Source organism: Diaporthe amygdali, assembly GCF_026229845.1.
Source record: "Diaporthe amygdali strain CAA958 chromosome Unknown NODE_60_length_211398_cov_62_513432, whole genome shotgun sequence".
Taxonomy (NCBI): domain Eukaryota; kingdom Fungi; phylum Ascomycota; class Sordariomycetes; order Diaporthales; family Diaporthaceae; genus Diaporthe; species Diaporthe amygdali.
In genome coordinates, this window is record NW_026517080.1 from 1720 (window position 1) to 27877 (window position 26158).

The window sequence follows — 26158 nt, forward strand, 5'->3', positions numbered from 1 at the left end:
GTGAGGCTAGGAGTCTATCGTCGACAAGCGCCTGATCAAGCAGTTGGGGCCTGCTCCCGATCGTCCACGGTAGTCGTGTCACGTACGCTGCCAAAATTGCATCCCTGTTGGCCCTTTGCATTACAGCACCAGACATTGCTGCCTCGGACTCCACAAGTACATCCAAGGCCTCTTCGAGACACAAAAAATGCTCTCTCCTGTTACACCCATCAGTCGCTTTTTGTGCTACCCTTGGTCTCTTGAATCCTCCCCATTCCGAGCCTCCTCCTGGTTGCCGCCAACATCTGGTTGCTAACCTTGATTGGCGTGTCACGGTTCCCAGAGTCATCCTTCCCGGCCGGCGTGGACTTCGGCACAGGGCCAGAAGCAGCAGCAGCAACAGTCTCAGCCGCAGCCGCAGCCTCGTCCTTGATTCCCACGCCCGTTAAGGCCCGAATCATCCTCTCCCGCTCCCGCCCCTCCTCCAATCGTGGGAGACCCGTATCTATAATAGGCTTGAGGCCCTTCAAATCGACGCCCCGGCGTTCGAACTCGGTCATGTTGGTGTTGCCTGACCGGCGAAAGATATTACTATCCTTAGATACAGCCTTGCTGCCCTTCTTCCGCGAGGTAGAGTTTCGGCTGGCGGCACGACTACCGTCCAGGGGCTGGTTGGGGCGGCTGACATCGGCACTGATGTACTCATCCAGCTCGCTGTTCTGCTCCTTCTGAAAAAGATCGTGCAGATCTCTAAAGCCCCTGGTCGTGTTATTGGTTGGTTGCTTGCCTGAGCCATTCCTGAAGCAGACACACATCGCGAGGAAGAACTCGCGACAATCAGCACCATCAATCTGTTTGAGCCACCAGCTCGATTTGTACACGCGGGACCAGAACAGTGCGCGCGATTGCTCGCGGATAGACCACAAGGACTTGCAAACGGAGGTGCTGTCGGCCAATAGATAGCGCACGCGGGCTGGCGTCAGGTTACCCTTTGGGACAACACGTATCATTTGCTCGCGAATCCTCGTGTCGATCGCCACGCTTGCAACAATGTGGTTGGCAGGAATCGCAAAATTTTGGTGCGGGTCAACTTCTGCAAGCAAGTCGCCGATGGTCTTCAGCGTTGGCCCTCCGGAGGAGATGGTGTGGTAGAGCACCACGCCTCCGCTTTTCTTCTTGCTGTCGTTCACACCTGCTTCCCCGTCCTGAGCCGATGTCGTGGTATTGTGTGAGGCTCTTGTTTGGATCCTTCGAGGGGACTGCGTCTCTGTGGATTCGGGCTCGGGCTCGGCCCACTGCGGTCGCGCATTCTCCTCAGGCTCGGCCTCCGCGATATCCTGGTTTTGTTCCATCCCAGGCTCCTTGGGCCGTTCACTCCTTGCTCTCTTCTCGATCCGACCTGAACAATTATTGCTACTAAAGGCCCCTGGGCCTGCTGATGGTTTTGGGCCCGCAGCCGAGCTCCGTGGGGATGGTGTCATTTTGTTGGTCGGCATTTAGACCTAGTGAGAAGACCGTATTCAGGAAGTAATGTAGCAAACCAGAACTGCGTCACAGGGTGGACTGTTCAATACTGGCTTGTCAAGGCATCTGTACACCAGTATTGAGCTCAATAGAGAACCGAAAGCGGGGCTCGGACTCGATCCGCGGATGAAGAGAAGCCGCCCTCGAAACCTCGATGCGGAAGCAGATTCTTGTGTGGAAAGCTTGAGAGGATGATGCCAAAAGACAGCAGGAACGACGACTGCTGAAACCAGTGCTGATACCAATGGTATACTTGATACCTAGGCAAGAAAACAGACGCTTGATATAGCACAAAAATCCACTGGATGGATGATAGCCTCAACCAGGGCTTGACTCGTCCTTTCTTATGGCTTGTCCGCGCAGGCCAAGTCAGGTGAATAGCTGCCAAATGACTGAGATGCTACAGGGTTGGAGTGCGGTCAAAGCATCAATACTAGGTCGTCAGCAGTGGTAAAGATGAACCTGAGATGTCATTCACTTCGTGACGCGCTGTGGGCGCATGAAGCGACTTGCAAGGTCGGTCTGGGAGAGCCTGACGGCAGTCGTTTGTGTTGTAAGGAGGAGGATGGAGGGGTCGTGTCGGTCTGTGGGCTCGCACACAATGGCTGCTCGTAGGCTATGAGGGCGACGAGGGTCGATTAATGTCTCGCTGTGTGTTGTCAACGGGATTGGATGGCTTTTACGACGTGTTGACAGGCGGCTTGACTGCCCAAGCAGAAGCATGCGCTGTTAGTAAGGCTGCAACTTGACTTGGATGTGCGGTGCGTGATCATCTGGGGTTGTCAACAGGAGGCGCGTTGTCTAGAGAGCAATGTTCTGTTTCTGACGGCAAGCACTGAATCTCTCAGTAAGGGACAGGTGATGGAAAGTACAAAACATATGACGCCAATCCAAGTAGCAAAAGGCATCAGGATTGAACTGTCAGGTCAATTGGTCGAGAACGGACACACATATGCACAGTCTCTGGAGTGAGGCTAGCCACGGTACTGAGCCCTTGAAGTTGTGATTTTCTGCTCAAGCATGCGCATGCCACTGCCCTTGCGGAAGATCATACAATGTTCTGTCACTACGCTACATGTACCAATGCGATAACAGTCTCAAGCGCACAAATGACCCATTATAGCTAATACAAGTCACATCTTGGTTATTTGTGCAGAACGCACTGCCATCTAAGGATCCTCCATGAAATCCCCTCGCTTGTATGCATGTGAGCCCATGCAAGTGTGCATGCACATGTGTGAGCACAATGATTATGATTTCTAGACTCATTGGCACACCTGGTTATTAAACAACAGCTGCAAATAGGTGGAACTTGTTTTCCATGTAAAGAGCTCAAGTTCATCTGATTGCACATTTCTAAGAGCTCGAAAACCCATGTCACTGAGGCAAAAGTACCAAATAAGTGTCTTGGTCCTGTAAGAAAACTGTTATCATCTCCTTGGCTCTTTACGTCCTCTTGGGTTGACCTTGTGGGTGGTTTAGCCACCAAAAGACCTTCTTAACGTTTGTAGTCCTGTTACGGATCCCAAGACCAATGACATTATAACTACACAGCACTCAGAAGTTGTCTGTCCAGCTGGATTCTAGCCAAGGCCACTATCATTGAGCCTACTCCAAGACTGGCTCCTGTAAACATGGAAAGGGCCAAATACCCGCCGGTGGCTACCAGCTGGCCCGCGATGGGTGTACCAACGAGGACACTGTTAAATGGGAGTCAGCCCAATACCATCAAATCAAATCAGACAAGGGAGAAGGCACTGACGTTACAGAGATAGACCCCGTCACAAGTCCGATTGTGGTACCTTGCGTGTCTCTGCTGGCAAGTTTCCCAGAACACGCCCCTTGCAAGCTCATTACAGCCTGGAAATATTAGCCAGATGATACCGATGCATGATAGTTTAATTCGAGGAAGACCTACACCCGATGTGAAACCATACGTTAAGGACCACACAATCAGCCCAGCCAGGCTCGTCGCAGCAGTCCAGCAAAAGCCGACTATGGCAGACGTCGCCAGGGCTACAACCATAAAATTGAAGTGTCCCCACCGATCAGCTAGTATCCCAGGGAAGACTCTGCCGAATAATGAAGCAGCGTTCAGGATCGAAATCAAATAAAAGGACATGGAAGGCGAGACTCCCTTTACCACTGCGTAGGACGACACGTAGAAAAAGGGAGCGAAGAGGCCGAGGTAGCCAATTGCAAGGCCAGAGCAGAGGAAAATGAAGGCCGGTTGCTTTATAATCGACAAGTCCGTCTGTTTTCTGCTCCTTATATTTTCTTCATGCTCCTGCGCTTGGCCCTGCTCATGATGGTCTGGGATCGACGGCTGCGATTTATCGTGAGGTGCTTCGACAATGGTCAAGCAGGCAGCCGCTAGTAAGGGCATCATGATAAATCCCACAATACGCATCGTCCAATTGAAGCCAAGTTCGGTATGATAGAGGAGTCGCTGCAGCACGATGGGCCAGACAAGCCCTCCGAGCGAAGATCCACTGATGACCAGACCTAAAGCTAGACCCCTATGGTGTGGCAGATGGCGAGATACGACAGCAACAGGAGGCCATGTCACAAATGACATTGATAGCCCAAGGAGAAGGGCTTGTGAGAGGAAGAATTGAAAATACTCGGTGCACAAGGAGGTCATAAAAACGGCGACCAGGAGGCCAAGGCTCCCGCTGCAAAGAAGCACCTGTGTCTCATTGTCAACGGTAATTCCGTTTGGAACCCCCGAATACCTTTTCTGTGGAGAAATTGTTTCATCGCTGGTGCATGTAAAGCCTCTTCTTGAGGAATGTTGCATTGTGTGTTTGGGCCCAAGGCTGCGTATGGAGGAAGATTTCTAAAGGGATTAGAGGCTACTCACCTTGGGGCCAATTCTGTCAACGAGAACACCGGCCAACGGTGCCAGAATATAGAGCATGAATATAGACACCGAACCAAGCCATGAAATGTCTGACTCGGACTTATTCTGCAACATGTTTGCTTTGTAGTACACCTCAAATACCCCGAACGAGTTCAGGAAGCCGACACTGGAAAAGAGAGATAGAGCTGCGCCGGCAACTACAAGAAAGGAGCGCGTGCTATTACAAAGATTTAGTCACAAAGCAGTCGATGCTTACATGAAGAGTAAATCTTCTTCTAAACCGAATCGTCAGTAATCTCACCTCGGCTTGGCCTCTATTATGGGCTTCGTCATTTTGACAGGTCTGGTTCTTAATGAGAAATATAATAACGAAGTATTGTGACATTAGGAATGCCCTCGTCGTGTCACCGTTGATCAATTTTGTAGCCTTCCAAGCATCAACGTCTTGGTCGCTCGAGATGTTCTTGATATTGGGTTGTAACTTCGGAGCTTCCATGGACGTGCAGCGACTGATTGGTACCTTAGCGTCGTCCCCTGGAGTTCATGGGCCATTCCGACAGGAGCTAGACTCACCCGGCCCACTGTCCAGGTCATCTTCTCACCCAAAGTGGTTTCGCGCTCAGTTCCCTAGAGGCAGTGGCGCTCAGTCTTCGTCCGGATCATCCGAGGAGCAATCATCCTCACTTCGCTCCTGATCCGATCTGATCTGCCATCCCATTCCACGGATCTCCGGCCATGAAGCGACGCACGTCTCCATCTGCAGCAGATGCGGATCGGGACAATCCCCGCCGCCGACGACAACCTCAAACCAGCTGCAATTTCTGCCGCTCCAAGAAACTCAAGTGCGACCGTGGACAGCCATGCGCCAACTGCACCACTCGTGGAATCTCGTGTGAGGGTCAGTCTTCGCTGCCTCCGCGGACCTTTGATCTGGGGTGGGTCATATTCTACTTCCGTTTCACGTATCTACGAGTCTTCCTAATATGCTCCCCTATCAGGACGAATGCAGCAGGCCCGGACGCAGTTTTGGAGAGGCTGCACCGGTTAGAGGAAGCCGTCTTCGGCACTACCTCGACTGCAGCATCTGCGCCTGACGTTGCCGCTTCAACGCAGCCCTCGAGGTCAAGGTCTGCTGAGACGCCTGTGACACATTCTAATAGAGCTCAGCGTGAGCACTCGGCCGAGCTGGACTACAACCATGCTGTTCCAGTAAGCAGCAATTGATGTCCCCTTGCCCTAGTATTACAGCTGTTATCCCGTCTAGGGACATGTGCAATATGACAGCTGATATAAATTCTCTTAGGTGCTCGAAGACTGTGACTTATTCACGTTCCGCGTCGTGAACAGCGGCCCATACTTGGATCCCAAACGTACTCCAGTCAGATGCATAGATATACCATGTCGAGAGGACGCTCTGGCTCTGTTCAAGGGATATCTTGATAACACAGACTTCCACATTGCAAACTTGATTCATTATCCTACAGTAGAAACTATGATCCACGGCCTGTACACGCAACTGCTGCAGGGCGAAAAAGTCAATCTGGGCTCAGCAGCTTTTGTCCTCAGCTTCTGTGCTGCCAGCGCCTTCTTCTGGGACCAGGAGTTCTCCTCAACTCTCGACTTCTTGTCCGAAGAGAACGCCGCCGCCCACTCGCACGCATGGCGGACAGCCGCATTCGATTTGTTAGACCAGTTGCAACGGTCAGCCCTGAATTCACTCGATGCAATTTATGCCCGGCTCATCCTCGCTGATCTAATTTACAACATGGAGGGCACTTCGTCACGTTTTCGTTACATCCAGAGTGGCGCTCGTACGGCAGCTTATGAGATGCGGTTGCATCTGACTGATCTGCCAGGCCGAGAGACTGCGGATACCGGTTTCTCTCGTGAGATGAAGAGACGGATATGGTGGTACCTTGCCTCGACGGACTGGTGAGTTGCTCGGCAACGTAAATTTGCAGCACGCACTTGCATTGTTCTGATTAAACTCTGTAGGCTCCTAGGCTCGATGGGAGGCCCATCCGATAGGATTTATAACGTCAATCCAAGACACATGCAGGTAAATTACCCTCAATTTATCGAAGAGTCGGACCAAATGATTCATGCGTATGGCGCATGGTCGGAAATGGCGCTCCTGCACACGAACATGCGAATTCGCCTTGGAGAGATCTGTCGCCAGGTTGTCGACGCCTTGCCTTTAGGTTCTGGTAATATCGACAATCTGCCATATTCGAAGATCGTAGCCTTGAATCGACTCTACGAGCAGCTTGAGCTAGATATACCAGCAGTGATTCCCACGGCGGACATTAGTTCTTCGGACACCACAGCGCAAAGGCTAGCTCTCCAGCGATCTATCGGTATGCTGTCTCTAAATGCGCGGTGGGCCAGGCTTCTGAGACCCTTGTTGCAAGCCAGCAGCCTGCCAAAACAATTCGAGGTCTTCCGCAAGAGGTGTCTGAACTCAACAGAAACGGTTATCGACATAGCATCGACAATACTTAGTGCGGCTGTCGACTCGCCGAGCTCGACTAATTCTGAGGGCGGACGCATGAACTCGCGTAGTCCTTACCGCAGCGGACTCGTTATAAACCACCTGTTTATGGCATGTGCAATCCTCGCCACAGACCCAGCACTTCGTGATAATACTGGTACAGGAAGAAGCATGCACACAGACGCTGGTACAGAACGCAGAAGGTCTGCGCTAGCAAATGCGTGCCGGCTACTCGAAAAGGCGGGTGAGAAAAGCGAGATGGCAGTTGCAATGGTGCGGAGGCTGGTTAGTGTCCTGCGGAAGCACCAGGTTCATGGTGTGGAGGTTCCGCCAACTACGCCTGGCGCGCTCGATATGCCGGATCAAAGCTCAGTGCAGAAGCCGCAGCAGACTCTGCCCATGGCAGACCTCTCGGTGATGCCTGTAGGGCAACAACAAGACGTCACGTATGGCTGGGGTTGTAATGCAGGTATGATGGATCCAATCGGACTCGGTGGGATTTGGAACGAGTTTCTTGAGACAAACCCCACAGATGACGGATGGCAGCAGCTGTTTGCAGATCTAGATTCTTTCGCCGGAGGGGTATAATCTGCCGCCCGGACCGGCCGATTCCAATCTTGGAGGTATCTGCTATATGCGTGGTCATTTGCATAGTCCGGCATCAATTTATGGAATGATGCCTTCGGATATCTGAGATATGTAATTACTCCCTCCCTTGTCTCTTTGTTCCGTTCGTGATTCCACACAGTCACCGTTCGCGGGAAAGCGGACTTGGCCGAGTGAGGCACGAAGTTTTTCTTTGTCCCAAACCACTACGTCTTCGGGACGAGGCTTAATTTTTCTGTTCGTCTTAAATCCTAATCAATCAGCCCTCTCTTTTCAAATTGGAATCAGTCATACTGTTTGCACTCAAGCAGTCCTAACGCCGAGTCTTCACTTCAAGTCGCAACGCACTACGCAGTCACTTTGCGACTGCTTCAGGCCGTACTACTATTCTCAGTCAAGAGGCTCAGAGGCTCTATGACGAGTCCCAGAGTTTTGGTCAACCACTGAATTTCAAACTCCACAAAGACCGGTCCACGAAGATCGCGTCCGCGCCTTGCCGCTCAATGTGCTTCACACTGTATTGCCACCTCCGTTGCATCCATTGCAACAGCATCAATTCCGAAGAGGACACGATGCCCTGCACTAGGGGTCTCTTATCTAACGAAACTTGTCCCGAGACAAAGGTAATCGGAGCCAGATACTGGAAGTGCTGCAAATCATGCAGGTCTGGTAGCGGTCGGAACTGCTGGTGCAGGGTCCAGCCTGGATTTCGGATACGGAAGTGAGCTTGAACTTAGGCTGTCGCAGCGATGGTGATGGAATCGAGCTCGACACTTCATAGAAATGGGCCAATAACGAAGGGCTGAGATTGTTTTGAGAAATCCTTGATTGGCGTGAAAGGAGCCCAGTCAATTGGCAGGGTTGTCTGCTCAGATTTGTCATCGAGGAAGGAAAGCGGATTAAGGCGAACTCAGAAAAGGTCGGTTCTGGGTTGTTTGAGATGGACTGGAGCAGAACAGGATTTCACGAAAGCGAACATTGTCAGCATAGACATCGGGCCGACGTGTCGACTTGCAACTCTGGCCTACTGCATGTGAGATGGCGCAGGCGGCTTGTTATGACAGGCAGGTCGTAGTTAGCGTCACTGGCTACATGAGTTTCAAAACATGCTCAGAGAGTATGAATGCATCCGTTTCTCTCGATCATCAACTGTCTTTGTAAATCAACATAGCGATTCCTTGAAATATCGATCTTCGATCTTCAAAAAAGAATGCCGTTGTGTGATTCTCATTCTTCATCGTTACATGTTCTACAGTCAGAGAAGAAGAAAAAGTAATCGATGAGGAGGAGAACGACAAAGACGAAGAATAAAGAGAGATCCATCCTAAATCCTTCGCTTACATGAGAAGCCTTCCTGTCCTTCTAGTGGCTGCAGTTTGTCGACTTGTCGTTCTTCCACATTTGGTCTCGCATGAATGGCGACATGTTCAGGGGCGACGGTTGAAGAGACACACAGCGGCACCCTGAGCAAATATGCTTGATCTCTAGCCTTGGAAAGATCGCAGATATGTTGTTATATGGACTCCGTACTAAAACGAATTCGAAGTTTACAATTTTTTTTTTTAACGTAGACCGCGTTTATACTTCCGCTGTATAAAACGTTGAGCGGTGAGACTATTATTCAACTTTACCGCGATATCTATCCGTACCTGAATTGAGCGAGTATCCCCAAAAAAAAGAAAAAAAAAAGAGAAGAAAAAAAAGTTTCTTCTTCAGACCGAAGACTAAGGTGCTATATAGCAGATTGCTTTCCCACCTCCCAATCTGGACCAAGCTACGACTGTACTCGTATCTCCGAAGCGGTAGTCCGGCGATCCACTGTCGATCACTTAACGGGGCCGAAACGCTTGCCGGATTATAAATGCCGGTAGTTCGGCTCCTGTACGTCTGAAATTTTCTCCTCGCTGGCCCAGAATCACTACATCATCTTAAAACAGCCGAAACCTAAAGAAGTTGTTTTCTTTTCCACTGGATACTTTCAGTTCGCTTGTTATTAAGCGACACTTGAACATCAATCACTCTAGTCATAAGCCGCAGAAATCGACGAACTCCGGGGCCGGTCCCGGAGCGGCGATTTGGACAGCTATCGCCGGCCAGAATGGCCACGAAGCCGGAGCCTATGCTATATGATCAGACTAATATCCTGCCCACCGGCCGGTTGATTGTTGTCTTCAGCGCGCTGGCGTCAGCGCTCCTCATTACTTTCATTGACCAGCAATCCATCGGCGTTGTCCTTCCTACCATCGGCCGCGACTTAAATAGCTCGTCCACGATAACCTGGGCTGGCACGTCATCACTTATTGCTAATACAGCATTTCAGGTGCTCTATGGCAGATTATCGGATATATTCGGCCGAAAGGTGATGCTTGTTACGTGTCTCGGGCTGCTTGCACTTGGAGATCTTCTTTGCTCGTTCGCCAAAACAGGGCCGCAATTCTTCGCCTTCAGGGGCATCAGCGGTGTTGCTTCTGGCGGGATCATGGCATTGGCAATGATGGTTGTTAGTGATGTAACAACTTTAAAGCAGCGAGGAAAATTCATGGGTATACTGGGGTCGTGTGTAGGATTGGGAAATGCAGTCGGGCCATTCATATCCTCGGCTTTCACTGAGAGGGCTACTTGGAGGGCGTTATTCTGGCTCCTGTGCCCCCTGGCCGTCGGCTCGGGACTCATACTCTATTTCCTGCTCCCACCACAGAGCATTCCCCCAGAGCCTCTGAGGGCAAAGTTGGCCAAGATTGATTATCTTGGAATCCTATTCAGCTCGGCCGGGACGATCTTACTATTAATCCCTGTATCAGGCATCGGTACCCAGTTTTCTCCCACGAGCCCAGTAACAATCGCCTTGTTGTCGCTTGGCTCCACCCTGCTCTTCCTTTTCGTTCTGAACGAATGGAAGTTAGCTAAGCTTCCAATGGTTCCATGTGAGCTCCATACACGGTCATATGCATTTCTTGCGTTGAAAATTCTACTGACTTGTCACTCAGTTCGCCTTTTTAAGAAGCCAGCTTTAGCAGCCATGATGATTCAGAATTTCCTTATTGGCCTCGCATACTACAGCATTCTATATTATTTGCCCATCTTCTATCAGACTGCTCGGCAGATGTCAGTGATTCAATCTGCCTTGCTCATCCTCCCAATTGTCCTGCCACAATCAATCGCATCGATTGCAAGTGGACAGTACATGTCTAGAACAAATAGATACGGTGAAGTTATTTGGGCTGGATTCTCTTTATGGGTTACAGCGGCTGCCGTGGAAAGCAATTTCTCGAGGACTTTTCCTTTAGCAGGAATCATCGTGACTTTGATCATTCAGGGAATAGGTGTTGGTTTTACTTTTCAACCGAGTGAGTTTTCGCGCAACAAATTCCTTCTCCAATGATTTCACCTGTTGACACGGCTTTACACAGCCCTCGTCGCTGCGCAGGCGCACTCCGCTAAGCAGGATCGAGCTGTTGTGATCAGTTCGCGTAATTTTTTGCGCGCTCTAGGGGGTGCTACTGGTCTCGCTATTGCATCTGCCCTCTTTTCCAATACACTGGTCGGTCACTTGGATTCCACGTCGGCTATCCCTAGCGACATCGCGGATGAGATTAAGTCGTCTATATTCTCAACACCAAATATGTCTGGCTTAATGGAGGAGCAAAGGGTCATTATACTCGATTTGTACTCCCGAGCAGCTCGCTCTGTCTTCTATTTTTGGGTAGGATGCATTGGCCTCTGTTGGGTGTTGATGTTCTTCATTAAGGACAAGGGCCTCCAAAGGAAAGAGGAGAAGCAGGAAATCACAGCAGCTACAGATCAGGTGCTGGATGAAGAATCCGGCTCGTCCACGGCCTCGGGGGATGAAAGGGTTTCAGCACAAGGAGGCAAGAAGTCAAATGATCTGGTTACTGCCATAAGGAGCGACTGATACTGTCCCGCGGTAGATAAATATCAAACAAAGCCTTTTAAAAGTCCATACATGAAAAAAAAAATTCTTATCTGTCAGCAACCTCTCCAAATGAGCAGGATTAACACTGCCACCATCCTTCTCATACCCGCGAACCTCCTGTCGGGGTGGGTTGCGGGCTTTGCCTTTGTTTCCGGCGTTGATTTATCTTCATATGCTACAAATGGAAGCTGTCGTATCTACCACGATTCACACTCCTCCCTCGAGCACTATTTTTAGGGTCGAGAGACGGCCATGCAGAACATCACGAGCTTTGAGGGACGCTAGAAAAGAATTCTCGTACCAACGCATGCGGGTGGGCCTTGCATTATCTCGCTTCCTTCGGCCCACCGGTCGACATTGGATTCTTTCCTCCACATTTATTCTCGACCCCCTGCCCTTTTCTCACCGGGAGGAAAGAGATTCTTCCTGAATAGTCAACTCGGTGTAGGCACTCGTACGACAAAACGCTGCATATGCGTGCCTTGAAGCTCTCACTGCGGCAGACCTGCAGACCTGCATGCAAACCGTTCCATCTAGCCTGACCGGTGAGCCCGTCAAGAAGCAGGCAAGACGACGTATCATTCAATACTACAAACCTTTATCCACGTTACAGGCACAGAAACGATTTCCGCAAATGGGTCTCATCACAGGGTAGGGATCGGGTACTCATGCGGCCAATGCTGGTCACAACTTTTGTTTTGGTGCACAGAAATGCACGCATCGGTGTTCCAATTACCTTATGTCGGCATGTTTCACGTCTGAAATTTTCATGAGCTCACTCCTGTACGCGGAATTCCTATCTTTCCACATCGGTTACCGCCGGCCGGAACCCAGAGACAAAATTTTCTGGCGTGGTAATCACCAAACCCACATGCCTAAATGCTTACCACTGCTAAAGTCGTTGAAGTCTCCAGACACCCGCATAGAACTGACGCCGATGAATGAATCTAAATTCCATATCTAGCCTGATCAGTACATGTAGGCTAAATCAAGATGGCCAAATCGGCACTTATCCATAGCTAGCCATTGACTGTGGCTGAATGGCTGATGCGAGAGCCAAGCCGTGCCGAAAGACATTTATATCAGACGGCTCGCTTGTCTTCTCTCACGAACACGAAAGATTCGATTCCCCTTGACAAGAGAAATTCGACCAAGTGCACATTATTACGCTCGATCGCTCATCAGACTATACACAATTAGTCAGCCAGTATGCGTTTTACCAACGCTCGCTTCTTGACAATTTCGCTTACTCTATACGGGGTCACCTCCGCCAAAAGATTTCACCTCACCATTGTCCCGGAAGATGGATCAAGCTCTTATCCAGTTTCAATAGCCACTGTCTCACGCGGAGCTCTGATTCTTTCCTCAGCACTTGAGTACAGTAGCCTATTTACGTTTAACGAGTAAGCACATTGTCATTCTAGTGATACAGTGTAAATGCAGCAGACGATCTACAAACTCTTGCAGTCTCAGTCTTGACTAATGCATAACTCATCCACACAGCACTTCTGGCCGCATCTTCCAAGCAGATTCAACCACGACTGGCAATGGGCCCATCACAGCCGGCAATGTTGTGCTCTTTAACTTTTACACGACACTTGAAGGGTCCGCGATGGAGCGAGTTGCGATAAGCGACGAAGTGTACTTAGTCAAGAATGGAACGGCGGCCGATAATCATTATGTCTGGTGGAGTATACCAAGCGAAACAGGACTCCCTGTTGGCATTGAGTACCGAGGAAGCAGCTCTGCGGATGCGAACGCGGCGCTGAGGGTAGACTTACAGGCCTCTTGAGCACATTATTTCATGTTAATTAGGCGCTGCGATTGGTCTGTAATCGTATGATTTGGATAAAGTTGGAAATTCATGATTGCGAGAAAAGATTTCATGGCATATTATAACAGTGATTACACTGTTTCCACCTTAATTTATGTCTCAACAACGTTTATGTTTGCCACAGTAACCTCAGAAATCGAAACTATTCGAACAAACATGACTAGAAGCTTTGGATTCTTCTCACTTTTCATATTTTCGACCTATTGAGGCCGCAAGTAATGGTATGTAATGCCCATCATCATCAGAGCACTTCACCTAGTTGCTTTCTTGGGGGTTTTTAGCTCTATTTTCAAGTCGAGGCATATTTTTAAGCTCATATCGTACGCGAAGTTGCTTAATCGGAGGACGTTCTGTTAAGAAATTGCAGAGATTCCTAGAAGGTGATCGTGCTTGATATTTAGTTTGAACTGTGAGGGATTTACTGATATAACTGGTCGGCTGGCGCAATGGTAGCGTGTATCACTCCTAAACAAGAAGCGATGATGAGGTTTTGGGTTCGAGTCCCAAGTCGATCGACTAGTTGTCTTTTTCTTCTGCATTATAATGATTTGTTTTAATCACAATGTACAATAACGTTTCAAAAGGTGAATGATTATTTTGTGATGTAATACACAGACATAGTGATTTTCTTCGCGAGATCTACGAAGCAAACCAATAATGCTTGCTAAGCTTATTTAAAATACCACGCTGGATTCAGCTAATTATAAGAGCATTTGCTATAGGGTTGCCTAAGTCCTTACCCTTGTCTTCATCGTTGTGGATCTCGCCGGAATCCTTCGCCGCCTCGAATTTCCCTACGTGTTGATAAAACTTAGCGTGGTCACCCGGCCATCTTTCATCGTACCTCCCTCAATTTGTTTCTCAGTCGCAATGTCATCAATAAGCAACCCGGTCCTTGTGACCGGCGGTAGCGGTTATGTTGCTCTCGAGCTTATTTCACAGCTGCTGCTTCAGGGGTGCACTGTCCACACCACTGTACGAAGCCTGCAGAACACCGCCAAGATTTCGTGCTTGCAGGATTTGAAGGCGCAGCATCCAGAGGGGAAGCTGCTTCTTTTCGAGGCCGATCTCCTGCAGCCAGGCTCCTTCTATCCGGCCATGCAGGGCTGCGAAATAGTCTTTCATGTTGCATCTCCGTTCAAGGTGCCTGAAAGGATCAAGGATGGCAACAAGGAGATGGTCCTGCCAGCATTGCAGGGTACAAAAAATGTCCTCCAGGCCGTCGAGGAAACAGCAAGCGTTTTGAGGGTGGTATTCACCTCGACGAGTGAGTCTGCCCCCTATTCAATTGCGCTGTGATGGGACGATAGAGTCACTGACGTGCCCAACAGCTGGCGCCATAGCGGGCGACTACATAGATGTTATCAACAAGATGCGAGTGATGAGCCATGATTACTTTAACGAAACGAGTACTGTCAAGCACAATCCATACCACTACTCTAAAGTGCTTGCAGAAAAAGAGGCCTGGAGGGTCTTTGAGGAGCACCAGCAGTCGGATCAGAGACGATGGGACCTGGTCGTCATTTGCCCCGCTTTCGTGCTCGGCCCAACTCTTTCATCATCTTCAGAATCAGGCAGCCTCTTCCTCATGGACGAGCTTCTTTCCGGTTCAATGTTCTATGGTGTACCAGACTTATCGTTTCTGCCGGTTGACGTGCGGGACGTCGCTGTAGCACACATCAAGGCTGAGCTCAAGGAGGCGTACGGCCGGTACATCGTCGGCCCACCCAAAACAACAACATTCTTGGAGATCTCGAAGCATTTCAAAAGGCTCAGAAACGGTACGCCATGGCTGCCTAGTTTTCAGCTCCCGACTCCTTTGGTTAGAATTGTTGGACCGTTGTTCGGGTTGTCGCAAAAGTGGATCTCTGGTAACCTCGGAGTCAAATTTGCCGTCGATAATACCAGAAGCATCAGCGAGCTTGGATTGAACTATAGAAGCCTTGAGGAGACACTGAACGACCACTACGTATCTTGGGAAAAGAAAAAGAGACAAGGCAAATCAAAGACGACGTGATTCGTAAAGGTCAACTTGTTTTCATCTTGCATATTACGATGCCTTGATAGAAGCTGGTCATGACCGCCAGCTCTTAATGTGTCAATGTAGAAAGCAAGAGAAAACAAAGAACAGTGAGGGCCAGGCAAATATCGATAAATAGAGCAGCCGCCCTCAGCCCAAGAGTTCCTGGTATCCGCTCTTTTCCCTAGCATTCGCCAGCTCCGCCTCATCAACTAATTTCGAAGGCTGAGTATATCTATCATAATCGCTCCAGCCAACATCATTGTTAATAATCTCAGTTCCTCGAAAAATGACGCGGTACTCGACGTGTGGTGCTTTGGTTCCCTTTAGCTTCCTCAGCATTCGAGGCCACCGCTTGTTGCACTGCGTGCCAGTTCCCGCATCGGTCATCTCCCCCCCAGGGACCTCCAGGAGCACAACAAGCTTATAGTCCCTTCGTCGAAACGTATTGCTGGCGTTCCCAGTGCGATCCTGGATCAACTTGTAAAGCTCGTCTTGGACCGTCCAGTCGAGCTTTCTTAGCCGGGCCTCAACATCTTTATCATAATTACTCGAGCTAAAGAGCCTTCGCTTATATTGATTTCGTACGCAAGACACAACCTCGGCGAGTTCTTCCTGTTCGAACTGGGTCTTTGGCGCAATAGACACCACCCGACCTCGTATAGTCGAGAAGGTCTTCAAGAATATGGGAAACACACAAAAGCACCTGAATTCAGCCTTGACGTGCATTTCTGGTCGATGGTATGTTAAGGTCCAGGACTCGTATATAGTCTTTGTGGTTTGACTGAGTTCGGGGGCGTTAGTGACTCAAGAAGACTACCAAAGAGCATCAGGTCAAGTCTTACAGTTCCCGGCTCTGAGACGATAGACCGCCGCAATCGCTGTGTTCGAGCATTTTAAATCGCGCCCTTTGCGTCTCATTTGTGGTCTGTCTGTCGTTGCCATAGATGGTTGTGGCGTCGTCCTCAGTAGTCGCCATCGTGCATGTGCGGATAAGGCCAGCAGTGCTGTCGTTGTCGCGAGAATAATCCATAAGTGAAGCAGCAGGCCTGCGTGAGGGTCTCGATAGCACGCGTGTATTCCAGGGGGAGTCTGATCCAATCGCTTAGAACCGAGAATCACCGAAGGCATCCACGTCGAAGAGGAGGAGAGCCAGCAAGTATATATTCCCATCATTCTCGACACACGAAGGCATCGACCATCGGTTGCTATTCTTGGATCTGCGGCCCAAAATGACTATGTGGGATGGAGACTCGCAATTGACTTTACGATGCTTTGGTTGAAACGGGTCCCGGCCATTTCAACGGCGAGCGGCACAGCGTCGCCAGCGGTCGGCCGGGGGCAGGCCACATTCCTTGCGCCAACGAGCCAAAAATAAGCATCAGCGATTCCATTCCAAAGCTGTTTGACTTACGGTGGGCAAAAGCTTTACGCAGAAGAGCCGCCCCACCCCCTCACTCCGGGGCCTTTTCCCCAATCCCGCGTAGATCAGCGGCTCTTATGCCGGCCTAAGTGCTTATAAGCCTGCTTGGTCGGCGTGTCAAAGCCGTTTTAAGTTTCCATAATTCAGGATCAATATCCTCGGAGGACAAATCCCAGGAAATACAAGTCTAGTACTGCATCACGGACAAACGTCATTAGCTCATCACAGACATTCTAATCCCGTACCTGAGCAGCGGCTTCTCCATGCTCAACCAAATCAAAGGTTGTAACCCATCCAGGTGAGGATGAAGCTGGTTCTCATCATCAGAGCAATTCATTTCCTTAAGCATCAAACATTTAATACGCACCAAGATTGTATCTGGAACTCAGAGAGACTTACATACCGAGTAACATATGAATGCATGCAGGTCCGGCTTTGGAGTTCAACAGGTGTTAACAAATCATTTTTAAGCATCCATCCTGACGCCTTTATCGATGACGCTAATTGGGAAGGACACTACGTTCAACTTGATTGCCTTTGTTCGTAAGCGCAGATTTTATTGGCTTGGCTCTATGTATTCTCATATACTTCATGCTATTCTGTTCGTTGAGCCATGCTGCCATCGTCAGCTGAACACCGAGTCAGTGGAACGAACGCCGGCCCGTACTTGGCATGTTGCATTTTACACTATAATGAGGTCTCATTCTATCGTAAATGGAATACCGGGGAATCGCGGAAATGATGTATTAGCAAAATGACTTCCTTGGCGAACTGTAAATGTGTCGTTTTGGCTGAAGGAATGATGCTGTTGGACTTAAGACCGCCTTAACTTCCCAGGATTGGTGAGTGGTTTTGCCGGATTTTGGAGAGGGTTCGTTTTCCAAAACTCTCTCTGAAGAGTATGTAAGAAAAGGCTCTTCGGACTGAGGATTGATGACTTTAAAGTTGCTTGTGGGTTGCAAATGAACTGAAACTGGCCATAGTTGAACTTGTCCTACATGAACGGGACATATATCTACACTGCCTAAAAGTATAATGGTAAAGAAGAGAAGAGCTGCTGCCTCATTCCAAGGAGCTGAGTCCAACTAAGACTGAATCTACCAGTCCTCGTCTGGGCCACATCATTCGACACTTTAGTATGCTGCCTCACCAATATAGTTCCCTGGCTCTTGATAACGGGCAACAACGTAAAAGCCGCCAGCTCCGTCAGAAACGGCCGCAATGCCCACCTTAGATGTGTCCTTCCAAACAGCTTGAGCTAATTCATCATGATGATTATTAGCGGCCTGAGGTTCATGCACCTGGTGGTATTGAGGATGCGCGAGGCTACTTACTGTAGTGACCAAAGTTCATGTAGTTGCTTTCTGTGATTGTCTCTCCATTGTACTCCGACTTTTCAGCAATCCACATGGTCGCCGCATTGGTCATTGGGATATCGTCACCGCTGCTGCCCTGCCAGTAAAGATTCTCCCCTTGGTCCGAAACGCTCGAGTGTTCGAGTGTGCCTGAAGAGCCATATTGGGAAACCAGCGTTTCGCCATACGTCTGGGCATTAGCAGCCAGCGTGGCATCCCAGACGAGTGCTGCTGTGCCAACGTCGCTGCGTGCCGCGTTGTGGAGGTCGAGGGCCTTCTGCGCGTCGGAAGACAAGGAGGAGTTAGACGAAGACGAGGTCGACGTGGCTGCGGCAGCAGAAGCTGAAGTTGAGGGTGTGGCGGAGGGAGTTGAGGCGGCAGCAGAAGTGTACTGGCCCCAGAAGTCCCAGTTGTAAGGCGCGCAAGTAACGCTGGGCGCAAGCAACGCAGCTGCGAATACGGCTTTGACAGAGATCTGCATCGTGGCGTTTGGAAATGGTCTTGGGTCACCTGGACTGAAGTAAAAACGAGTGGATGGATCCTGTCCGGAGGAATGACTCGAAAGCGTGAAGATAGCTTTTACCTGAGAGAGCGAAAGGACCGGTGCTTGGAAAGGGTATTAGAACACTGAACTCAAACGCATCTATCGTATGCCTCAGGTCATAGATATATACTCATGTAGAGCTGTCGTGTAGCATCACCTTCATGTGGGTCAATGTTTGAGCTACACTACATGCGCCTTGGCTTTGGCCCCTGAATGCCCAGCCGTACCCAGCCCTATGGGGACTAATGGGGACTGCGGGACTCCGCAAAAGACCGGACGAACTGTATTTCAGAAACTTCTGGGGCTTATTAAAAAGAATCAAGGCAATGACGCCGCGTTTCAAGCAGATGAACCTATCGGTGAGCATTTACGTAAGATGCCCCAGTAAATCTGGGTCTGTCGAGGTCTAGACACCAGTCGAGGTTTAGACCCTTCACACTTTTCTTCGTCTTTCCCGTGCTGGTGCGGGAGGACGTGCGCATATGTTTACTTGGGATTAAATACAATTGAAACATTGCACTTATTGGGTAACTTACAGGTCTAGGGGCAAAGACGTCAGGCCACCTGTAAATGTAAAAGCGCAGAGATGCCATCCCTGAATTCCAAGAACCGGGTTGCTTAGTGACAGGGTATATGCTTTGGTTAATCAAAGCTTCTCCTTTTTATTTTGAGTAAGACCCACTTTGCCACGATCGTTTGGTCGAGAAGTTCCACCACTCAATAACCTCGCCGCTGTGGCCATGAGTTGACAATGACGGTATCCAACAAAGACTGATACGAGGCTGAAATATTCCTTGGGGTCTTACCTGTCTCTTCTCGATGCAACACTAGAGATGGCACAGATGAGGAAGGAGAATTGCCAGAGATGGTGGAATGACAAAAGTTCAGGTCTGACATCCTGCAGATCGCACTGTGGCTGATACGTTGGACTAAGCGCATACGATCATCGGACTGGACTTACTCAGGAAAATAGCCCTACCCTAATTTCAGATATAATATATACCTGGACAATTTCACTTTGCTCTTCTCCGAGCATGTTGCATAGAGTGTTCCAGCAGAAGCAACTGTTAGGTCTGTTCCATCGGTGGTGACGGCGGGCTCCTTCCATTGACATAACCGGTGGTCTGTGCAGCATAGGTGAGTCGTCCTTCTATCCAGCAGTACTGTTCAACATTCTCGCATTATCTATCCGGTAGCCCATGGTTCCCTGCAGTGGTCTGTCCGCATGCATTTGCCATTGTCTTTGTAGCTCAGAGGTAGTCCTGTGGAAACGCGTCTTCCCAGCCGGCAATGGATTCCGGCAAAGTTGTGTCATTCGCGGTCCGATCCGTTGTCCAACTCACTGCATGATCATTTCCTCACGAGATCCTGCTCTTAGCATTGCCATGGTCTTGACTTACTGTACTCTTCAGGGTATTCTTCTCTGATCCTTTGGGGAAAGAGTACAGATTCATCATCGGTCAAGTCACTCCTCCACGCTCTCTCGGTCTCGTTAGCCTGGGCCTCCAGAATACCCGGTGAGGAACGTCGTGCCAAACTCTTTGTTTTAAATTGGTCTCCTGTGTTCGAGGTTCGTGCTTCCAAACACATAAATATTCTCTTGAAGAGGATGAATTTCTCGTGACGTCCCAAAGACGCCTCGTTCATCTCTATTTGGCACAAATCAAAAAGTTGAGGAGTGCTTTACAAAAAGAGACGAACAATACGCATGAAAGATGCCGAAACTGATCTCACCATTTTATCCACTTTCCGGCATAGCTCGGGGATCAGCTAGGACTTGTCAGCTCCCATAGATTCACCGAAACGCAGGGGGAATTGAGCGCATCCTAGTTCATAAGATGCAGTTCATGGTCTCCGCCCCGGCGGTCACCAGACATGACGAGCTCTTGATTCTGGCTGGCAGGGCTTCAACCTAAAGACACGGGCAGGGGCGGTAGGATATGTTCAACAAGGTCCATCAATTGGGAGAGAAGAAGCAAGTAATAGCCGGACAGGGCGGATTGGATTCTCCAAGAAGAGCAGGACTGAGATACTTTGAGATGAATACAACAGAGCGTCTAAGAAATTGTGAGAATTTTGGCTATCCAGGGGCGAGGTTTTTTTCTGCGACGGCTTGTTCAAGCGGGGTACCCATGATATCTCATTTACAAATAGCAACATGCAACTTCTTCTTCAAGGTCGACCAGGGGTACCGCCAACGAGACTTTTCTTGTCCACTTTCGGTCCTGCCCGCCTTGGTATGTGCGTAATGACGGGGGACGGGAGGCGCATCCGATTCATAAATGCTTTCATATTACTGTATACTTATGGTTCTTCTCTGTAGCGCAATATGGTGACCTCTCCATGTCGCAGGGGCCTCGTTTGACACATACATTGGAGTTCGAATGAATATCCTGCCTTACCACTAGGCGGATATCTCAGATAGGAATCGAATAAGACACAGATTATTTACGACTCCATCGAGACTCAGGCTAGATACGTTTACCTAGATAAAACTGCTTGATGCAAATTTGCGTTTGCTAGGTGATCATGCCCAGGTTCCGTTGGCGCCGCCGAAATACCCAACTGATGGCATCTGCAGCCAAGGTGTCCCAAGACCATCCGCCGTGTTTTGCCAAACTGTGTTGCCCCACCAATCGGGAAATTGGATGTTTGGCCCATATGTGACTAGTATATTGTCAGCTAAATCGCCTGTATGCATACAGACAGAAATGCTCTGTGCGGAAAATTTAGGAGGGCGTCGCGTAAGCTTCCATGGTAGAGGAATGCTATTCTTGATCCTGCCGAGAGGAAGCAGAGCCTTTTTCTTTTTTGTGTATTTTTCAAAAAAGAACGGACTTACTGGCAAAAAATATTACAATGCCAGAAATGGCAAGTCCCGTGTCCAAAGCAGCAGCAAGGACATAATTATACTATGTGAGAGTGAAGATTGAAGGTTAGAACACTATCGAGTTTCTCACATTTCTTCTTGGAGGCAAGGGACATTCAACCTACCTTCGTCCACCATGCCCTGAAGCGGCTAAATATAATTTTGTTAAATATGAGGTTCACAAGGTACCAAGAACTGAAATTCACCCCGGTGGCCGGGGGCACATTATAAGTGCCGACGAAAATCAGTGGCCAATTGATCTTGCGAACAAATTCAGACTTTGTCTTCTTGAAAATGTAATACGTGATTGGCGGCAAGATGAGGCCTATCCAGAAAAAGTGCAATAGACCCGAATAAATTCTACCGACAGAATCTGTTATGTGTTAGTCGCCTGCTACTGATCCCGAATCGATAAATTCTCGAAGACTTTAACGAAGTTCGGATGGGCAACCGTAGCGGGGGAAGACTTGTACTTACAGAGGCGACCTGGGCCAATCAGGCCCCATATGATGGAGGAAGAGTAAACCGTAAGTCCATTTGGACAAGTGAAGCCGTTTGGCTGGTCGTCGGTGCAGATGCCTTCGACATTTCCCAGCATCCAGAGGGTCACACCGACCTGAGTTAAAGCCCCTAGGATAGTCGCGATACCCTGGGCAAAGAAAAGAGTCCTCGAGGGAATCTTGAGATAGTGCGCAAGCTTCATATCAGACGCGAAGTATAGACCTTGACCAACAACATCTGTGGAGAGGATCTTGAACAATATGTTCTGCAGCATCTGGAGTCAGCTATCAAAGCACCAAAGCAGAAGCTATTGTGGAAACTGGGAGGAATTATCAGGCCGCCATCTGCCCATGGCCTGTCTCAGAATCTGCAGTCTGACAAAAGGCTTGAAGGCAAGTAATCGAACAGACCACGGATAGCAGATGTTTGTTCTTGAAAGAGTTAGAAATGTGTCCGGAAGCTGCTTACGGCTATGGGCTTTCCCTGGAACATGTAGCCCCCAATGAATTCTGACAAGACGTTGACCTGGTTGGCATCCACGTTTGTCACGCCTTGAATCATGCCACATGGTATCATATAAACCGCAGGAATGATAAAGGCGAGAAAGATACCGTAGACCGGGAGTCCGGTATGGTACACCTCAGTCATCGCGATTGACATAGCGCTTTACATAATCAGTGAATGATCCTCGAATCTTTTGCAACTACGTGTTCCGAGTTGACACATGCAGAGATCGATAAATAGTGAGACTGTTCAAGGAAAGAGAATGAACGGAATTTTGAAGGTCACTTACAGAACAATGACAATGATGGATAGGAACCACCAGGCGGGCACCCTCTTGTAGGCCCTCATCATTCTTGAGTGAACATCGAGCTTCGTTGAGCCTCGAAATGCGTGCACGATCTCATTCCAGTGGAAGAAGTAGACGTGCGATAGGACAGATGTGATCGATGCGAATGACAGCCCATAAACAAAGGCAAAGGTGGCGGGCAGGTATGGAGGCGAGTAGTCTTTGTATTTGGCCTCGTCAAAGAATTGTCCAGTAATTACCTTGGTCGAGTCATAGACTTCTCCGAACCGATCATACACATCTGCGGTGCAGAAGGGCAGGAATGCGGTAAACCAGGTGTTGGTATAGTAAAGAGCAGGGGTGACGACCCAGAAGAACAGCGCAAAGCCGAAGAAGACGTTGGCGGCTGCCCAGTGGGGGCTCAGCAAGGGGTTCGTATTGTAAGCGACCATCGACCAGTCCAACGTCAGAGGGAAGAGCCCCATTCCGGTCACCATCCCGAAAATTTGGTTAATCACGACACGATCGGGGACGATCCAGCATATCCAGGTAAAGTAGGAGAGTCCTGTCCACATCAGACCTGGGAGCCAGTACCAGACGAATGCGCATCCTCCCACGACCATGAAGAACCTGATACGTGTAATCTTCCATCCGTCGGCCACCGCATTAGCTCTTGAGTGAAGCGAGGTTAGCAGGGCAACATTGCTTAGCACACCCGGCCAGATCATACTCGCCTAACGGTTCGATTAGTTAAACAATCTCACTCCTATAACCAGAACGAGGGTTTGCAAAATAGCCGCAGGAAACCATGAGCTGCAGTGTGTCCTCAAGATGGAAACGCCACATGTATTTGTAGACGGTCTTACCGGTTCAACAAGCCACCTGGCGCTCAACCCTGCAACACCATAGCCTAGGAGTTGGCAACAAAGCACGACCATAACACTAAAACCAGTCTGCAAAGTGAAGCCGTACAGTTTGGCTGCTTGAATGATGTTGGTAGCATCGGCGGATCCAAAGCCAAAAGACACATTAGACATGATGGTGACAAGGGCGTGTTCTTTGATGTTGAAATGTCTGTCCGGGTTGAGGCGGCTGATGGGCATTAGATGGGCAAGAAAGACACCTATAGGGTAGGCGATCAACTCCGCAACCAAGGACACAATGTGGACGCCCGGGTAGCGTAACCCGAAGAATTGGTTGACACCAGCCCCGAGGAAAACAAAAACCTTGGGGTCTATCAGCCTTCTATCTGTAGGCAGAGCCATAGGGCCCGGACAGGCCGGCTGGCCAGGGGCAGCATGTTAGGGAAGACTCACGATGCCAAGGAACCAAGCCCTGAAGGTATTGACGGGCATCGCGCTGTCGTCCGTCTCGGGGACGACAGCGCGGACAGCCGGGAAGGGGCTTGTATCAGCATCCCAGTCGCCTTCAATTTCATCCTCGCCGATGACCCGCGACAAGTCTACCTCGAGCTCGATGAGATGGCCATTGATGACATCTGATCCCCCGCTGTCATGAACGTCGTGAGTATCCTTCTCGGATAGAGCTTTCACAGCCTGCGGCAATGGCTCCCCGTCCGTTCTCTCGGGATCCATCAGAAGTTTTGCAGGCACGCGAGCGCCAAGTTGTCAGTTGGCAATGGCACAGCTTGGCGTGGGGAGATAGCAGTACGGCAGAAGCGGGTTGGAAATGGAGGGTGGCGGGTAACATCCCGTAGGGCGATATTTATTGATGGCAAGGGATGATGTCGTTCCCAGCGATATCCGGATCCTTATCAGGAATCAACTTGTAATTGCATTCCTCATTGTATTAGCTGTCGGCCATCACAGACGCCGCGGCAGCTGGCGCATGACGACGCCTACGGTGCAGCACCTGAGTCCCTGGTGTGCATGCAGCACAAGCAATAAGCCTTATCCCAGCCCTCCGGCACAGGGTTATCATCAAGCTTCCAATTCTGGGGGAGGGCTGCTGCCGGACCCATGGTTCCCGCGTATGGGACCAATGAGAACGGGCTGTTTTATCGTGGACCCCAGCACGTCGGGCGGCAAATCCTAGTGAAGGTTGACAGCTGACTCTCCTCAGTATGTCAGTTTACATTCGTGCAGTACATATTCAGGGGGAACGACCGATGGATTCCCCACTACCTGCTTAGTCTTGGTGGCCTACTATGTCTTGGTCCAAAGCTTGTGGAGGCTTGTCGAAACTTGTTGTCACATGCAGTAGATCAGAACACCAAGCGACGTCTTCTCCGCTTCGGTTTTCCTCCATTCGTTCTAAAGTTGCTGATATCTGCATGTGTATATGTTCGTACTCAGTTGCTGATATCCGGTTTCATATAGACCAGTCTTGGCCGGAGCACTGACTCTGCTTCCAGGCTCTGAATGGCACGTCCTTTCCCGTGAACGAGTAGCTATGTGAAGGGCTGTCCGAGTAGACAATGCCCATGTTACGTAGCGCATTGGTGATGATGTTGAAAGCTTTAGGCGCCTTGGCGCCGTGAGAGGCAACGGATTCTGCGCCGACCTTGTCGACTTCGCGGTCGTTCTAGTCTCGATTTGAAGACCATGAAATAATGGCTATTGCCAAGATCCTCTCCCCGAATGAAGAAGTCCGCATCGCGCGTCAAAGATACCACACAACCCCTGAACGCATTCTGAGCCAAGAGAGAAGTCGTCTCTGAGCAAGCGCAACGCGAATTATCCCACACTGTAGCAGGTCGTGTAGTCTAGACCCGTCAGAGATCTTCAGCAGAGAATCGATTGCTGACTGGATTTTGTCTAGCTGAAGCGGACAGCCCACCAGTAGCGACGAATTGGTTTCATATCGGTCAGGGAGTACTGCCTGGCCTTCGACTGCAGTGTAGATGCAGCAGAGCAGCAAGACGAGCACTTTCGTGTCTGGAAGGAAAGGAGAGAGGCGAGGTTTTACTGACCAGTGGTTGAGCGTGTCCTTGCATTTCCCCAAGCAAGACGATGTACTCCGTCAAGGTCGTCGATAGGGAACTTGAGCTTAAAGAGGCAATTGCTTTTTCCAACTTTCTTTACGAGCTCCTGCAAGGAATATAGTATTGCAATCATCCTATCCGCAGGCGAACGGGGCTGAATTTATTGCTTGCTTTGCGTGCGAAAATTGCCGGTTTAGCCTAACTTGTTCTCTTGGTAGATGGCATGTTTGCCTTCTCCCTCCTCAGCCCCGGACACAGGATATTGAATGAAATGAGGTCAACTTCGCGATATTTTTGTGACGATGGTTGTACGCGACAAAAGAGGCCGCGAAAAGGATAGTTAGAACAATAATTCTTTTTCGTTGGCATGAAATGCGTTCGAAGTACATAAATCTGGTGGGCATATGCTTGCTTAGCTCTTGAGTCGTCTCGGCCCTCCAAAGCCCGGGCTTCAAAGCTCCTTACTACCGCAAAACAAAAT

General features: G+C 49.6%; 10 protein-coding genes across 10 annotated transcripts; 4 read left to right on the top strand and 6 right to left on the bottom strand.

Annotated features, from left to right (window-relative positions):
- Positions 1 to 209: 209 nt before the first annotated feature.
- On the bottom strand, positions 210 to 1460 carry J7T55_006978 (uncharacterized protein; the record flags this gene model as incomplete). The annotated part of the gene is made up of 1 exon (XM_053135824.1): positions 210 to 1460. One exon carries the CDS (start codon positions 1458 to 1460, stop codon positions 210 to 212), a length of 1251 nt encoding a protein of 416 aa, XP_052986476.1.
- Positions 1461 to 3049: 1589 nt separating this feature from the next.
- J7T55_006979 (Riboflavin transporter MCH5) lies at positions 3050 to 4699 on the bottom strand (the record flags this gene model as incomplete). The annotated part of the gene is made up of 5 exons (XM_053135825.1): positions 3050 to 3203; positions 3266 to 3363; positions 3422 to 4192; positions 4367 to 4583; positions 4668 to 4699. 5 exons carry the CDS (start codon positions 4697 to 4699, stop codon positions 3050 to 3052), a joined length of 1272 nt encoding a protein of 423 aa, XP_052986477.1.
- A 402-nt stretch (positions 4700 to 5101) lies between these two features.
- J7T55_006980 (uncharacterized protein) lies at positions 5102 to 7445 on the top strand (the record flags this gene model as incomplete). The annotated part of the gene is made up of 3 exons (XM_053135826.1): positions 5102 to 5575; positions 5670 to 6298; positions 6362 to 7445. 3 exons carry the CDS (start codon positions 5102 to 5104, stop codon positions 7443 to 7445), a joined length of 2187 nt encoding a protein of 728 aa, XP_052986478.1.
- Positions 7446 to 9561: 2116 nt separating this feature from the next.
- Positions 9562 to 11376, top strand: J7T55_006981 (uncharacterized protein; the record flags this gene model as incomplete). The annotated part of the gene is made up of 3 exons (XM_053135827.1): positions 9562 to 9967; positions 10043 to 10387; positions 10874 to 11376. The coding sequence occupies 3 exons, from the start codon at positions 9562 to 9564 to the stop codon at positions 11374 to 11376; spliced, it is 1254 nt and encodes a 417-aa protein (XP_052986479.1).
- A 1230-nt stretch (positions 11377 to 12606) lies between these two features.
- On the top strand, positions 12607 to 13189 carry J7T55_006982 (uncharacterized protein; the record flags this gene model as incomplete). Its single annotated transcript, XM_053135828.1, has 2 exons — positions 12607 to 12800; positions 12901 to 13189. The coding sequence occupies 2 exons, from the start codon at positions 12607 to 12609 to the stop codon at positions 13187 to 13189; spliced, it is 483 nt and encodes a 160-aa protein (XP_052986480.1).
- Positions 13190 to 14101: 912 nt separating this feature from the next.
- J7T55_006983 (uncharacterized protein) lies at positions 14102 to 15248 on the top strand (the record flags this gene model as incomplete). The annotated part of the gene is made up of 2 exons (XM_053135829.1): positions 14102 to 14498; positions 14563 to 15248. The coding sequence occupies 2 exons, from the start codon at positions 14102 to 14104 to the stop codon at positions 15246 to 15248; spliced, it is 1083 nt and encodes a 360-aa protein (XP_052986481.1).
- A 153-nt stretch (positions 15249 to 15401) lies between these two features.
- On the bottom strand, positions 15402 to 16284 carry J7T55_006984 (uncharacterized protein; the record flags this gene model as incomplete). Its single annotated transcript, XM_053135831.1, has 2 exons — positions 15402 to 16035; positions 16097 to 16284. 2 exons carry the CDS (start codon positions 16282 to 16284, stop codon positions 15402 to 15404), a joined length of 822 nt encoding a protein of 273 aa, XP_052986482.1.
- Positions 16285 to 17807: 1523 nt separating this feature from the next.
- On the bottom strand, positions 17808 to 18510 carry J7T55_006985 (uncharacterized protein; the record flags this gene model as incomplete). The annotated part of the gene is made up of 2 exons (XM_053135832.1): positions 17808 to 17932; positions 18009 to 18510. The coding sequence occupies 2 exons, from the start codon at positions 18508 to 18510 to the stop codon at positions 17808 to 17810; spliced, it is 627 nt and encodes a 208-aa protein (XP_052986483.1).
- A 2590-nt stretch (positions 18511 to 21100) lies between these two features.
- J7T55_006986 (uncharacterized protein) lies at positions 21101 to 24328 on the bottom strand (the record flags this gene model as incomplete). The annotated part of the gene is made up of 8 exons (XM_053135833.1): positions 21101 to 21240; positions 21416 to 21485; positions 21682 to 21815; positions 21920 to 22208; positions 22412 to 22607; positions 22737 to 23467; positions 23600 to 23959; positions 24050 to 24328. 8 exons carry the CDS (start codon positions 24326 to 24328, stop codon positions 21101 to 21103), a joined length of 2199 nt encoding a protein of 732 aa, XP_052986484.1.
- Positions 24329 to 24957: 629 nt separating this feature from the next.
- Positions 24958 to 25689, bottom strand: J7T55_006987 (uncharacterized protein; the record flags this gene model as incomplete). The annotated part of the gene is made up of 3 exons (XM_053135834.1): positions 24958 to 25022; positions 25097 to 25277; positions 25666 to 25689. 3 exons carry the CDS (start codon positions 25687 to 25689, stop codon positions 24958 to 24960), a joined length of 270 nt encoding a protein of 89 aa, XP_052986485.1.
- Between the last annotated feature and the right edge of the window lie 469 nt (positions 25690 to 26158).